General features: G+C 47.7%; 1 protein-coding gene across 5 annotated transcripts in view; it reads right to left on the bottom strand.

Moving 5' to 3' along the window:
- COL4A6 (collagen type IV alpha 6 chain) overlaps nucleotides 1–13,514 on the bottom strand; it is a 282,819-nt gene that overhangs the window by 19,769 nt on the left and 249,536 nt on the right. For all 5 annotated transcript variants that reach the window (XM_072743211.1, XM_072743210.1, XM_026014914.2 and 2 more), the window contains 9 exons: nucleotides 12,008–12,168; nucleotides 11,360–11,539; nucleotides 10,642–10,825; nucleotides 5,067–5,138; nucleotides 4,490–4,597; nucleotides 3,163–3,384; nucleotides 2,599–2,763; nucleotides 797–967; nucleotides 14–157 (listed from right to left, as the gene is read on the bottom strand). In XM_072743211.1, the coding sequence (XP_072599312.1) occupies nucleotides 14–157; nucleotides 797–967; nucleotides 2,599–2,763; nucleotides 3,163–3,384; nucleotides 4,490–4,597; nucleotides 5,067–5,138; nucleotides 10,642–10,825; nucleotides 11,360–11,539; nucleotides 12,008–12,168 (1,407 nt within the window). The remainder of the gene's footprint in view (nucleotides 1–13; nucleotides 158–796; nucleotides 968–2,598; nucleotides 2,764–3,162; nucleotides 3,385–4,489; nucleotides 4,598–5,066; nucleotides 5,139–10,641; nucleotides 10,826–11,359; nucleotides 11,540–12,007; nucleotides 12,169–13,514) is intronic.

The following is a 13,514-nucleotide window of genomic DNA, read 5'->3' on the forward strand; positions in this document are numbered from 1 at the left end:
TCCTCCGGCTCACCTTTTTCACCAGCATGGCCAGCCTGTCCAGATGGTCCCACTCTTCCGGCTGACCCAGAAATTCCCTTTATTCCACTCGTGCCAGGAATACCAGGGAGACCTGGCATCCCTGGAAAACCTACCAGCCCAACAGACCCCTTTTCACCTGTTGAGAAACAAGAACTTCTATCATTATCCCTGTCTGACATACAAGGAAATGGAAGCTTGGAGGTTAAATAACTTACCCCAAATCACATAGCTTGGAGGTTGCAGAGAAAGGATTCAAACCCAGGTTTCTCTAACTCTGAAGCCCAATCTAATAGTCCTTACATATACTATTTCCCTGAACAGGGACATGGCACTAAGCAACAGGAAGGAAAGAAGAGGTGGGTGCCGCTCTTATGATAGGCCAAGTTAGAGCTCATGTGTGGTACAGAAAAAAAAAAAAAAAAAAAAAGCTAGGACCAGAGGCAGGGAGATGAATCCTAGCTGGGTGCTGTTGCTAATCATCTGTGTGACCTTGGGCCAGTCATTTCCCCATGTATAAAATGGAGTTGCCTCCCATCCAATCTCTGGTGGTCTAGCAGGACAATCACAGAAACAGCCACAGGGCTCCATGGTAGGGGTGGTGCAAATGAGTACACCCAGCATGGCTGTGACTGTGCTGGGCTTTACTGACAGCGTCATTGGGCCCATTGTTCTACCCAGCCTGAGGCAAGGGTGACTCAACTTCTGTGACAGTCTTCCCTTAGCACTAGCTTTGTCCAACCATTTTACCACAAAAAGTCCCACCCAGTTCACTTACCCTTTGGACCTGGCAGGCCTGGCAACCCAGTGTTCCCTGGCAAGCCTGAGCTCCCCAAGAAGCCAATCAGCCCTGGAGATCCTGGAAGGCCTTTCAGCCCTGGCAGGCCTCTCTTTCCAGCTGATGCAGGGGAACCTGTCTCGCCTCTTAAACCTTTCTTTCCAGGATGTCCTGAATTAGCACAGGAGAGAACATGGGACAGCCATCAAGTGAGGCTGTGTCCAGATCTGGGTCACTGCCCATTCCCATGGCTTCTGGTTGGCTGGCTGGCTGTTGGAAATGGTCCTTTAACAATGGCCTTAGGCAGGCAGCTAACTGGCAGGATTCCGTAGCTGGCTGAAGCATTAGCACTTACCATCCAGAGCACCAGGCCAGTGGCTATAGCTCTCAGCATGGCAGGGTAGTGGGCAGGGCACGCAAACCCCTACCAATTAGAACTCTACCTCCCTTTATGAATGTGGTTCACATCTTAGCCTGTGAATGGAGCTCTGGGGAGCCAGGGTGGTAACTGGCCTCCAGTATCCTGGTACTTCCAGTCTGAATTGTGCCACAGTGGGTGTTTCCTGAGTCAATCGGTGAAGTAGAGGTTAAAGCTGAGCCATTGTTTCAGCCCCCCGGGGAGCCATGGATACAGGGGCTGCCCTTTTAATCTCCCATGCAAGCAGTTAAGTCAGCCAGTTCCTTGGCATTAAGCTTGAAAGACCCCCTAGTGCCAAGTTCTGTAGAAATCCCCAAGGCCCGTTTGGTCTCCTAGGTATTCTGAGACTTCTTTCACTAGGCTTTAAATTGGTCAATGGGATTAACCTCCTGAGCTGCTGCCAAAGTGGAATGTTCAGGTACAAAGCAAGGAAATTAAAAACCAAAGGATTAAATCAGTGACAACAGGGGTATTTGGGCCCCCAAGGGCCTAAATGAATGGCTGACTTGGCTTTCCATGAATTGAAAAGCATCAAGTAGCTGCAAGCCCCAGGATTCTAATGGGCTCCCCCTCAAGGGGATTCCACAACAAGGAAAGGAAATTCAAGGGGGGGGGCGAACCCCCAGCAGGACCTCGGGGACCCCTGGCCTTGCCAGGTTCTAGTGTATAGTCAGATAATTCCTGGAGCAGCAAAGCTGATGGGGGTGGTGAGTCTGTGAGCTCAAGTACTGGTTTCTCACCTGGATGGCCTTATGTGAATACCCCAGAAACATGAATGTTAAAGAGGATTTTAGTGGCTTGGCAGAAACTCAACTTGAGTCACATGGCCAGAAGGGGTGGGGGGTGACATAGTCTCTGAGGCAGGGTGAGGAGGGTAGTACCAGGAAAAGGCGAGCTGCCAATGCTAGGCTGGGTTCAGGGGGTGTGGGCCCTGCTGCCCAGTGAAAAAAGCCACTTTGGCCACGGGTCCTCAGAGCCATGCTCGCCCGAGAGATGGGCCACTGTGCAGCCGCCCTCTGCTCAAGCCTTTCTTCCCAACCCCAAGCAGGCTCCCTGTGGCCCCAGCTGAGGTGGTGGAGATGGCTAGAGCCACCTGCATACCTAGGGTGGCTTCTCTAACTGGGAAAAACAGGAAGAGGGTGCTGGAGCATGGAAAGGGGGAGCGAGGCCAGCAGGGAGGGGCAAGGGTGGGGTGTAGCGTGTTACTGGCTTAGCAGCTAAACTGCAGAGATGTCTTCTGCTTGGCATTGCAAGGGCTCCCTAAGATCAGAAACATGAGAGATTGGGCAAGTCGAGTGTCCTTCTAGCCCCTGCCCCTCAGGGCACCAGGGCCCAGGGCACTGGCTTGTCTGTGAGGCTGGGGCTCCTCCTCCAAAGGACCTACCTGAAGGGCCTGGAAAGCCTGGCACTCCAGGGAGCCCGGGCTTGCCCTTGATGCTGCCGTATAGACCATCAGGCCCTGGGGGCCCTGGCACTCCCATGTGGCCCGGTGTTCCAGGGCTGCCCCGTTCACCTTTGGGGCCTAGCAGGCCCGACTTTCCAAGCAAACCTAATGAAAGGAAGGACAGATGATCGATTACAGCCTGGATCGACAGCAGGGACTGGTCACCAAACCAATTTCCAGCGCAAAGGCCTGGCCCCAGGTACATCCCAGGTACCACTGTCTTCTCTGCTCCAGCCCTAGCTGTTAGTATCCTAGCAGCAAATCAGAGGCTTTATAAGGGACTTGACTATCCATTATGGTTACTTCTGGATTTACTATGAAAGGAGGAGAGACTCAGGTGATGTAAGAAAAACTTCCCAGAAGAGAGAGACAGAACAAAATAACTTTTCATCGTGATCCCCAAAGGAATCCATCACCCCAGTCTCATGCATGTATTCATGCAAGTATAGCAGTCACTGAAAGACTTTCTGGAGATGGTTATATAAGCGAATCAAAAAGGGTCACCCTTGGGTCCTGGAAGGCCAGAGTCTCCAGGAAGTCCTCTGTCCCCTGGTAATCCCTGTAGGCCTTGCTCCCCCGGAGAACCATTCTCAGCACCAAAGATGTCACCTGGGGCTCCCTTGGGACCAGGTAAACCTGGACTGCCAAGTTTCCCAGGCAAGCCATCTTTTCCAGGGAGCCCAGGAAACCCAGGCAAGCCCTTCTCTCCACGAGGTCCGGGAAATCCTAAATGTAAAGAGGCAAAAAAATAAAAGGCCATGGATGTTTAGAAAAGATAGGTCTGGGTAGAGATCTCTGAGACAGATTTTTTTCCCCTATTACAAAAGCTAACATATCAATGATGTATGTCACTTCTTTTGGAAGTCAGGAGCCCCTGGTCCTGGGAGGACTTGCCCAGAGGCAGGAACTGCATCATGTGAACTATAGAAGGTTCTAGGTCAGTGAGGCCAGGCCTTGGGCAGAGCCCAGCAACCTACTCCTAGGGCTGTTCCATGGGCCGAAGAGCACAGCTTATACCCAGGACTCCCTGTCAAAGGCCCAATTTTTTCTGGAGTCATCCATTTCCTGCTGTCATGCCTCCTTCTTCCTGGGTGATTGGAAGGAAATGAAGCTGGATAAATAAACCATGGAGTGTATGATCCAAGATGAACCCTGTCCGGCAGAGCAGGGTAGTTCTCAAATTGAGTGTGGGTCAGAACTACCTGGGTATATGTAGTGGGGCGTGCTTGGTAAAACCCACATGGCTGGACACCACTGCCACCCCACCCTCCCCCTGCCCTGCCTAGAGCTTCTGATTAGTAGCTCTGCTGAGAGGCCAAGAGTCTGCATTATTAACGAGTTTCCAGGTGATGCTGGTGCTGCAAGTCCAGGGAACACAGTTTAAGAACCCCTGTGCAGTGCAGAACAAGGTTACAACAGGGTGTGAACAAAGGGATATAAATGAATCACTTCCCTCTGACTCATCTGAATCTCTTTGTCTAACCCAGCAGGAGTCAACTGGGAACTTGCCGTTGTCCTGGCAGCCAGATAACCTGGTAGAGTCTTAGCTCTGTCACTAGTGGCTTCGTGAGCTCAGGCAAGGCACTTTCATCTGAGCTTCAATCACCTCATCCGAAAGTGAAGAAGGCTTGTCCCAGCCAATGGCCCTTACTGCTCTGATTCACTGTTGCTCTTTAGCTTTAAGTTCTGTCTTGCGTGAGTATGAAATCAAAACCATCCCACCCACACAAGAGTGCAAACCTCACTTCCTATGATCGGTGGATGGCTACTGCAATTCAGACACACAGTCACAGCAAAGGAGAAGCAGGTGAGGAAAAGCTTCATTCCTTACCTGGCAATTCAGGAAGGTGAACTAATCCTGGACTTCCGGGTTCTCCTTTATTCCCACGCAATCCAGGCTGACCAGGGGTCCCAGGGAGGCCACGGGCCCCTTTAGGGCCTACAAACCCACACGTGAGCAGTGAGGAGAAAAGGAAGTCAGTGTGGCTGGCCACATTTGTAATGTTCATTCAAGAATCCTAATATCTTGGGGGCACCTGAGTGGCTCAGTGGTTGAGCATTTGCCTTTGGCTCAGAGCGTGATCCCAGGGTCCTAGGATCAAGTCCCACATTGGGCTCCCGGTGGGGAGCCTGCTTCTCCCTCTGCCTATGTCTCTGCCTCTCTGTGTCTCTCATGAATAAATAAATAAAATCTTTTTTTTTTTTTTTAAGAATCCTAGTCTCTTGGAGGGCCCTTACCCTTACCTCCCCACACAGACCTCCCAGGACACATTTTGTTTCCTCAATGCTCAAGGCTGCCCTCTCGGGAGGAACATGGCTCCCCAAATGCTGCAAGGCTGTCCCCCACTTTTGTGGGCTCATGGCCCTTCCAAGTGTGCTCAGTGGCTTTCTCTGGCCTCATTCCATACCTGGGAATCCGGGAGCTCCTGGTAAGCCAGACAGACCATATGTCCCAGGAATTATACATGGCAAGGTGATTCCTATAAGTGGTAACACATAAGCATCTGGTAAGCCCCCCAAGTCAGGAATGATTTCCCTCTAGCATGATCCTCTATTCCCATTCCCTCAGATGGGACAACCAAGTTCTTCCCACCCAGCAGCTGGCAGTCCATGCAGAAGGATCCTGGCATCAGAAGTTCTCGGGAGTTATCCCTAGTGCAATTGCTTACAGATAAGAGTACCCCTAGGGGCCAAGTGCCAGAAAGCCACCTCCTAAACCATCAATGTCCAGTGAGCAGGCAGTCACCTATGCATTAAGTTGTCACCTAACAAGATTTCTGAGAGGTAGCCTATGCAGGAGCAGCAGCAAAAGGCAACTGCGTACTTGCCCTGCGAGTAGGAGCCTCTCTAGGACGGGTACTTGGGGTTAGCCCTGAGGATCCATTACGGCCATGTGACTAGACTAGAGGGCTTGAAGCCAAGACTCCTCAAGCTCACATGTCTGCCCTTCTCCTGAAATGAGCACAACCCATTGGGTTCTTCTGACTCACCCTGTTTGGGATCTACAGATGGGGATCTATTGTGGTTGACCCTGGGTCACGTCAGGTAGCATACAGGTAGCTGTATTTCTGTACTAGGCTAACACTGAAGGCTGCTCTCCTGGCCATGACAGACAAATGATAACCCTTCCCTCAGTCCTCATTTGACAATGTCAACTCTGCTACTCAGGAAGAATCGGTAGTAAATTTCAGCATTCCAGATACTGAAATTGGCAGGCAGAGCCCTTCCCCTAGCAAATTCCTACTTGCCTGTCCATAAAGCAAATAAAAAGAGTCTACATAAGATCACAGAGGGGAGGTTTAATAAAACACTGATGAACAAATTGTGTGTCGGCTCTCTCAAGTGCCATTTACAAACAATTGCCATGTTAATTAAAATTAGTCTTGCCTATTCATTAAAACAATTCCCCAAGGCCTGCTTCAAGCCACAGAGCCAACAGTTTAAGTGAACTGCTATAGCTTTCGCCTGTACTTAAATCACAAATTGCGTTTCTTAAAAATATGTGTACAAGCTATGATTCAGATTGCATTCTCAACTGGCTGGCATTTCTCTTCCACTTGTTCTATTCCTAAAGCAAGATGGGAGATTGAACAGCATCATATATTGGTTAAGAGGTTGGGCTCCGAAGCCAGAGAGACCTAGGCTAGGCTACAATCCTAGTTCTGCTACTAATTAGTTGTTTGGGTCAGATACTTACCCTCTCTGAGTCCCATGCAGAAAACGGGAGCTACTTTTCTCATACAGTGTTTGTGAGGATGACAGGACATGATGATACCAGTAGCATTTTGCACAGTGCCTGGCACTCTAGTGGTTGCTCAACGAACGGCAGGTTTGGTGTGTTTTTTGTTTGTTTGTTTTGTTTTGTTTTGTTTTTTTATCCTCTTATTTAAGGAGGAGTATTCAAAGAGCTCCTCCAAGGCCATCCCCTGGTTTCTACCTTAGTCAAGTTAGGAAACTACTCTGTAGCCTGGGCAGCAATTTCCTGCCTTCTAGACTCACGTTCTGGGAGTCACTTCTACAGCTGGAGAGAGGGCATTAGGCCTGATCTTCACCCATAGGTGGTCATACTCATGTTCATCCTGCCAGACACTGAGATAATGGTGCTATTCCTGAGGGCTATCTTCCTACTAGGGAACTATAACCTATGGGCAAGCACTTCATGATAAGATGCCTGGTTGGGTAAGGGCTGCCAATCTTGTGCTCAGCTTGGTCCTCCATTCTTTGGACAAGGCTGAAGAGTGGCCTCCCCAGATGGTATCCTGCGAGGGGCCCTGCAGAAGATTCTCATGTCCTTGCTACTTCAATAGTCTGTTGACTCCAATGTATCAAACACTGCAGTTCCATTGCTTTCAGTCTTATGAAACAAAGGGTAGAATACAAATATCTCTGCGTTGGCTGCAAACATGAACCATCCATCCTCACTCCATTCATCAGATAAGTTTCATAAATTCTTTTCACTTGACAGCCAGATAAAAACACACCTTTAGAGGATGGCCAAGGACAGGCATCTGGAAAGGTTCCAGATAGGGAAACTAATAATAAACAGGAAGATGGGAATCAAGGGCATATTTCCCTTTGACCTCAGACCAGGCCTGCACACCACAGACAGCACACTTGTGTATTGGGAGCAGGGGGGCAAAATGCCGAGGAGGTGAGAAGTTCAAGTCACCCTGGTATCACGGTATACCTCTTCTACTTTCTAACCCTGAATTCAGAGCCTTCTCCCCCACACAGCAGAAATCAGCTCTATTGGCATTCTGTTTCATAAGTACAACACACGATCTAACTAGTCAGAATTTTCCCTGCTCCTGCCCAAATTCTTCTTCAGAATAAAAAGTGCCTGTGCTTCCCAAGATCCTAACATCTCACTTTACTCTGCATCGAATGAGTGAACACCAGACATGTGTGCATCCTTCCGGGTACCTCCCAAGGTGAGTTATGGCCTCAGTTAAGTTCACAAAATGAAGGTGCTCCAGCTAGACATCAGCCAAGCCATCAACATGCATGGTGAAGGATATCAGCCCCTCTCAGAGACCGCATGCCCACCTACTCCCATATGCCCTCCCAGGAATCAGGAGTGACAGTGTCAGCCTTTGTGCCCCTGCCTTAGGATCACCCCCTTCCCCCAACTAGAGGCTCCAGCATGGTGCTTAGGCTATCATGAATGTCCAAGATTGAGGTGAATAGAAAGGAATGGGGCCATTGCCAACACTGGTGTGTGAGAACCTGGAGACTGAGCTAGCTCTCACCTCCCTCTGTAACTAAGTTTCCTTTACCAATGCTCTCCCTGCAGCAACAGTCACCTAGACCAATCAAGAGAATAAGAAAATTAAACCAGGACAGGAGTTTCTTGAGGCCCATGGGAAGTCTTGTCTGCAGCCTGAGTATGCCCATTGATCACATTCCCTATATGGATTGAAGAGAGCAGGCTGGCATGCACACGGGATCAAGGACACAGTAGCTGTTTCAGTAATAACCAGGGTAATTAATTACTATGAGCATCTGGATCAGAGCCTTTTTGGAAACAGCCAGTTGTCTGCTTATCCAAGGTTTGTAATAATTCATACCACTTGGTTGAAAGGCTTCTAACAACTGCATTCCCTTCCTGGCAATGCAGCTGTCCTAGTCTGGGCCACCACTGGTTGGAGTGAGTACATTAAGAGTAGCATCTTCAGGGGGTACCTAGGTGGCTCAGTTGGTTAAGCATCCAACTCTTGACTTTGGCTCAGGTCTTAATCTCAGGGTCGTGAGATTGAGCCCTGCATTGAGCTCCATGCTGGGCATGGAGCCTGCTTAAGATTCTCTCCCTCTGCCCCCGCCCACCCATCACAACAATCCTACATGTGTGCGCGCGCGTGCTCTCTCTCTCAGACAAAAAAAAAAAAAAAATAGCATCTTTGGTTTTCATGGCAATAGTAATGGCCACAATGCAAATGTCTGGGGCTCAGAGATTATGTGTTTTTGAAATTGTGTAGAAAAAAATTCCTAGGTTTGAGGAGTTATGCTTGGTTGCCATGGAGAGTAAAAGAAAGCTGATGCTACTAGTTGAAGTAATTTTTTGGAAGATCTTGGTACAGTAACAAGACAATTTTCTGCATAAGGCTTCTCCCAGGTTAGAGATTACTATATGATTATATTTGTAAGAACTTTCTGTGTCTGGGGCATAGTGACATTTAGGATAGAAATGGCCCCCATGGGCCTCCTTCTGTTCACTCAGCCTGTTTTAAAGCAATTAGAATGTTTATAATATTCAGATTTGAGTATGTGTAAATATGTACGTACCATGTCACTATAACTCAGTTTAAAACTTAGTTGCCTACACAAATGGGGGGCCTAATATTGAGACCCAGTTGGCAGAGGGGCAGTGGAATGACCATGAATAATGTCTCTGGGAACAGAGACATATAAGCAAAGCTATAGGTGACACCAGGAGTTGCAAAAGGCAGGATGATCTTGTCTGACAAAATTCCTCATATCCTACATAGGAGTTTGTAAACTGAAATACTGACTTGGTTTTAAGAAGCTTGAATCATCAATTCTTAACCTGAACTGTCTTCCTCACTATACCAATGCATCCAAGTAGATTTTCAGGTAAATGAATATTTACAAGATCTGGTTTCTGTCTTCTTTTTTGGGTAATTCTTCCAGGTGACAAAGTAGAAAGAGAAAAAAGAGGTCTAAGAAAGCCCCTTGGTTATTGAGAAGCCCCTTTCTTCTGTGAGTGTATATTAGTCTCTTATGGAACATTGCACTGTATGAGGCAAATTGAGAAATGCTAAAAAAGAATTGCCTGCCTCAGTATTCAGACGCTTACAAAGCAGTTGGGAAAAGTAAAAGTATTAATGGAAGAAAATATATCATTGAAGTGGCAGTGACATCCTATAGAGGTCAGGAAAAGGCTTAGTGGGGAAGTTGGGGCCTGGACCCTGAGAGATGGATAAAACCCGACTGCATAGAAAAAATAGGAAGAACATTCCAGAAAAATGCTACCACTTGTGGCTTCAGACTAGGTGCATAACATGATAGCAGCAGTACTTCACAAATAGTGAATCAGCAGCAGTGTTCATAGCAGAACTCAGTGGGGGAAGTCTGGAGGCAGGAGATGAGAAACCACTTAGGAGGTTGTTGCCATTCACCCCTCACCCATCCATCTGTCCACCCATTCTTCCTTCTAGCCATCCCTTTATTCCAACAGGCATGGGAGTATTTGATAAGTTAGGCATGAGATAATGAGAGCCTAATAGCAAGAAGAGGAAGGAAAGAATATAAGAAGCACTGCAAATGAAGACTAAGAGATGAGTTTCAAGTTTTCAGACCAGATCACCGTAAGAAGGGTGGTGCCACTAATGGAAATAGAAGTTGGGATGAAGAGCTAGCTGTTCCGGCTGTCTGGAAGAAGGCAAGTTATTGGCATAGCACCTTCACAAATCTATAAGAATCTACAAGCAAGGCTGTCACTCGTTGTAATTCCTGAAATTTAGGGAGGAAAAGCAGCTCTATAAGTGGGAGGGATTTAAGGTAGGAAATAGAGGTGAGACCAGATACAAGTAGGGTCTCTTGTCAATATGAGATATCTCAGGAATAAAGGAAAGGTTCTTTTCTGCTGATGATATTACGATATAACTTAGAGGACACCTATCCCATCTTCCACTCATTACTTCAATGGTACTTGTAATAAAATGGCCATCCAGCATCTGCTTGAAATTTCCTAGGGATTGTGAGCTCATAAGCTCCCAAGGCAGCTCTGTTACCTGGTCTGTTAGGAAGTTTTTTTTTTCTAAGTAGAACTGAAATCTAGATTGCTCTAAGTGTACTACAGTATAATTGTAATCCTTTTCCCACACAAAAACCCTTAGAAATTGCAAGTAGTGATTACAATCAGCCAAGCCTCTTCTTATGACACATTTCATGCGCCTGGGTCACAGCCACACTCTACAAGGGGTCAGTCTTTTAAGTCCAAGGCCATCTGATTCCATGACTCACCTGGAAGCCCAGGGAGGCCTTGTTGCCCTGGTAATCCATCTATTCCTTGATCTCCAGGAAGCCCACGAGGTCCAGGAGATCCTGGCAGCCCAATTCCTGGGGGGCCAGTTGGGCCACTGTGGCCCCTTTCACCAGGCAGTCCTGGTAACCCCTTTTCACCTGGGAAGCCCTGTCCACCGTCACCCTAGACAACACATAAGAAAGAATGAAAGCCCAACTTAAAGACTGATCAAGAGACCCTTCTGACCAGAGGAAAGAGATAACCAGTGTGACCAGTGCTTTGGTTTTTGCTAAGATTCTCTTTCCCTCTGGTTTATCAATCATGTCCTCTGATTAAAGTAATGGGAATGAAGCTTGTAACCCTTGGAGATCTGATAACACAAAAACTTCTAGATCAGTGGTGGGGAGGGGGCAGGAAACAGTCCTTGGGGTCCCAGAAAGCAGCTGTATTACTTGCGAGGAAAAGCTACCGAGAAGTCAAAGCATTTTAAGTGATCAGGTCAGTGGTTCTATCAACTGAGACAATGATCCATTCCCAGGAAAAGATTTCCATTTTACAGAAAGGAATAGCACTGAGTGAAGAGTATCAGGGGCGGAGGCCAGAAGAGTGATGGGGACTCCCTTCTGCCCTGTCTCATGGGCTAGTGGCCATAAGAAGCCCCCATGATGTCAGATGTAAGGATTTATAGAGCTAATCACCCAGGAATGATCAACTTACCGGAAGACCTGGCAGACCTGGTAGACCTGGTATTCCATCCTTGCCTGGAGTTCCCATCTCCCCAGGGAGCCCCTGGGGGCCAGGATCACCCTGCTCCCCTGGCACCCCTGATACTGAACTGAAAGTTGGCTCCCCTTTATCTCCTTTGGAGCCCGCAGGACCTGGAGGCCCAAATAAGCCCTGACAAAGAGACAAAAGGGCATAATTAGGAGATGTAGACATCGGAGGACTGACACCTAGCCTAGGTCTAACCTAAAGCAGATCTGGGGGTACGTTTGGGCACTGCTCTAGGCACTTGAATATGTCATTATCTTGGATGACAACTGCCCATTTATTTGCTTATCCTTTCCAAATGTTGAAGTCCTTGAGGATGGTAACCTTGTCTTAATTGGATTTTTAACTTCAGGGTCCAGGGCAGGGCTGGGAAAATAGAAATAATTTTGTGGAAGGAATGAAGGGATGGAGGGAACATAGGCAGGTCAAAGCCAAAAGGAGATGATGTGATTCTTTCATACTACGCCAAAAGCCTGAAACTTTGTTTTACCCCCATCTTTCTTTCCTATGTTTTAGGAAAGTGCTTGAGGAGGCAGAAAGGGGCACTTGAGAGCTCCCACTGCTCCCCCAGGGCCAAAGTTTGGTAAGACTTACTGGAGCCCCTGATGGGCCCTGTGCACCCCCAGAGCCTGGATCTCCTCTGGTTCCTTTAAGGCCTGGAAGACCTATGAGACCTGGTGGCCCAGGCATGCCTGGCTCCCCAGGTGGTCCAGTGTTAGGGACCCCACCGTCACAAGCACAAAAGCCCAAATCTCCTGGGGGTGGGAAAAAAAAGACAATGTTAAACAAAGTGGACTATCTTTCCCAGAAAAAAGATGATGTGACCGTGGTAATTTGTGATTTGAACAACTCCATGGAGGAATCAGAAGGCCTGCGGAGAGCAGACTCAAATAAATGAACTAGGTTTACAAACCCGGTTTACTCTCCACCAAAGTACATTTATCTGTACCAATGATGTGGATTTCATCAGTCTGGGGAGAGAGGGCCCAGTGATTGGTGAGTCTAATTAAGACTGGTTGCAGACAGTTGGCATTGGAAACCACTGACCCATGCTAACCAGGTGAGTCTGGAATCCAAGCACCTCAAAGGTTCTGTTCACCAAAATGCCTTTTCCCTTGCCTTTTGTACACAGAAACAAAGGCCAAATAAATTTATGACAGGGATTTCAGCAAAGTACCTTTGAAGAGGTATCAAGGAGCCACTAACACTATAGCCGGAAAATGAAAATTTAGATGAATGTAAATGATCTGAGGTCCCCTAAGATCCTGGGGGGGCCTCTTTTTACTTTCAGATAATTGAGAATCTCTGAAATCTGGAAAGAACAGTATGTTCTCCAAATGAGCCATGGACCTTTTGCATAAGTTAGGTACGTTGCTTGTTTATAAGGCAGCTTGCTGGGCATCACCAGAGGTCTAATAAAGCAGACTTTCAGGAGGCCAGAACCATCACTAATTTTTAGTGATCTCTCTTAGGTGAATTCTCATGAACAAGGAGCTTGAGGATCACAATCACTATTCCAGACATAAAGAAAACCTTCTGGGAACGCCTGGGTGGCTCAGGGATTAGGCATCTGCCTTCAGCTCAGGGCATGGTCCTGGGGTCTTGGGATGGAGTCCCGCATCGGGCTCCCCGTGGGGGGCCCGCTTTTCCCTCTGCCTATGTCTCTGCCTCTCTCTGTGTCTCTCATGAATAAATAAATGAAATCTTTAAAAAATAAAAAACCTTCTGGCTGCACGACAATACAGAAAGGGGAGCAGTAGAGCTGTCCCTGTTTTAGGAGTGCAAATGGTATCAAGAAGTACACTAGCTCTGTAGTGAGTCAGGGATGGGCCAAGGCTAAAAGCCTAAGTCAAAACTTGCAATTCAATCTCTTTTCCCTCCAAATAGCCCTTCCTGGAGCTCAACAGCAGAGATGGAACTTGTAAAATATTCTGAACTAGCTCCTCTACTTAACTAGCGGCAGTTTCTGATACAGCACTGAGAAAGGGGAAGAAGAAGTCAGGACCTCTCTGCCTAAGGTTGAGGAGAGCTGGTAATTCAGCAAGAGAAGAGGAAAGATCTCTGGCACTTGATGCCTCTAGGCCATCCTCAAACCTCTCCT

Source organism: Vulpes vulpes, chromosome X, assembly GCF_048418805.1.
Source record: "Vulpes vulpes isolate BD-2025 chromosome X, VulVul3, whole genome shotgun sequence".
In the NCBI taxonomy this organism is placed as follows: domain Eukaryota; kingdom Metazoa; phylum Chordata; class Mammalia; order Carnivora; family Canidae; genus Vulpes; species Vulpes vulpes.